We start from the raw sequence: 1,128 nt of genomic DNA, 5'->3' as shown, positions 1-1,128 counted from the left end.
TACAAAACCCGGTACTGAAATGAACTCGTGTTCTCCAGGAAATGAGGATCCTGACCTTGATTCATAGAAAAACCTTTCTTTAGAGGAGAGGAAGCAAGTTCAGGATTGTAGAGGCTTAAGATGCCCCATGAAAATGGGCTGTGCTGCAGCAGACATTTGATTGTTGTTGATGGCGTGGCACCTTCAACCCAGCGCCTTGTAAAGCTGTTCCTGCAGCCCCACAAGTGTTTCTGTGCCCTTGACTGGGCTGCTCTGAGCTGGGCATCCATTTAACTCTCCAGCAAAGTAGTTAACAGTGAGAAATTTCAGCCTTAGAGCAGGTGTGGGTGCCTCATCCTGCTGGGTTTCGTTGCCCTGGCAGTGACGTCTGTGTCCTCTCTCCGCAGGTAACAGAGGAACCACAGCTGGGAGCTCAGGAGACGCGCTCGGGAAGGCACTAGCTTCAGTAAGAATTTCTGCAGATCCTTGACCCAATCCCTGTCCTGTTACAGCATAACCTTCCCTTTGTACCAGGGACCTGCTAGGCAGTGGGGAAAATAGACACACTGAGAAGTTTGGGTGAATGTGCCCCAAAAACACAGTAGCGTCTGAGGGGAGTTTTTCACCGATCTGTGCTGCCATCCTGAGTTCCAGAGCTGTGCAAAAGCACCTTTTGGCAGATGGTGAAACTGAGACACTTGACGTTATGGTGTCCCCGCAGACCCATGCCCATGAGCAGGCTCTGTGGCTGCCCAGCCTGGTACTGGCTTGGCAAGATGACCCCTACGCAGCCCTTGTAGCAGGGCTTGCAGGTCCCAGTAGTCCTGGCCCTGCGTGTGCTGGTTCAAGCTGGAGGGCACTGGGCTGTCAGAGCTTGGGGTTGCCTCTGTCCCATTCAGTGCAGGGACCTTTGCTTCTGCTTGGTGGCAGAGGGGGGGCTCAGCAATAATTTCTCAGGGCTCTCGCTTCCCTCTGAGGTGGGACCTGAAGAGCGGAGGCTGTAGCTGCAGTGGGGACAGAGAACCCCGGTGTTAAGGAGGGAGCTGCAGGGGGGTCACGGACTGGGCCACAGCATGGGCTGGAGCTGGTGTGGGCATGGGGTGGTCCCATCGGGTGGCACCTGGGCTTGGTGGCGCTGCTGGGGAAGGG

The 1,128-nt window shown here is 55.5% G+C and overlaps 1 protein-coding gene across 1 annotated transcript in view; it reads left to right on the top strand.

Moving 5' to 3' along the window:
- Positions 1-1,128, top strand: part of TCF3 (transcription factor 3) — a 59,147-nt gene that overhangs the window by 48,221 nt on the left and 9,798 nt on the right. Inside the window, exon 10 of the mRNA XM_010184361.1 lies at positions 387-445. Within this exon, the coding sequence (XP_010182663.1) occupies positions 387-445 (59 nt within the window). The remainder of the gene's footprint in view (positions 1-386; positions 446-1,128) is intronic.

The sequence above is a fragment of the Mesitornis unicolor genome, unplaced genomic scaffold, assembly GCF_000695765.1.
Source record: "Mesitornis unicolor isolate BGI_N332 unplaced genomic scaffold, ASM69576v1 scaffold33415, whole genome shotgun sequence".
Classification (NCBI taxonomy): Eukaryota; Metazoa; Chordata; class Aves; order Mesitornithiformes; family Mesitornithidae; genus Mesitornis; species Mesitornis unicolor.
The sequence above is the reverse complement of the archived record's forward strand: the minus strand, read 5'-3'. Positions and strand labels throughout refer to the sequence as shown.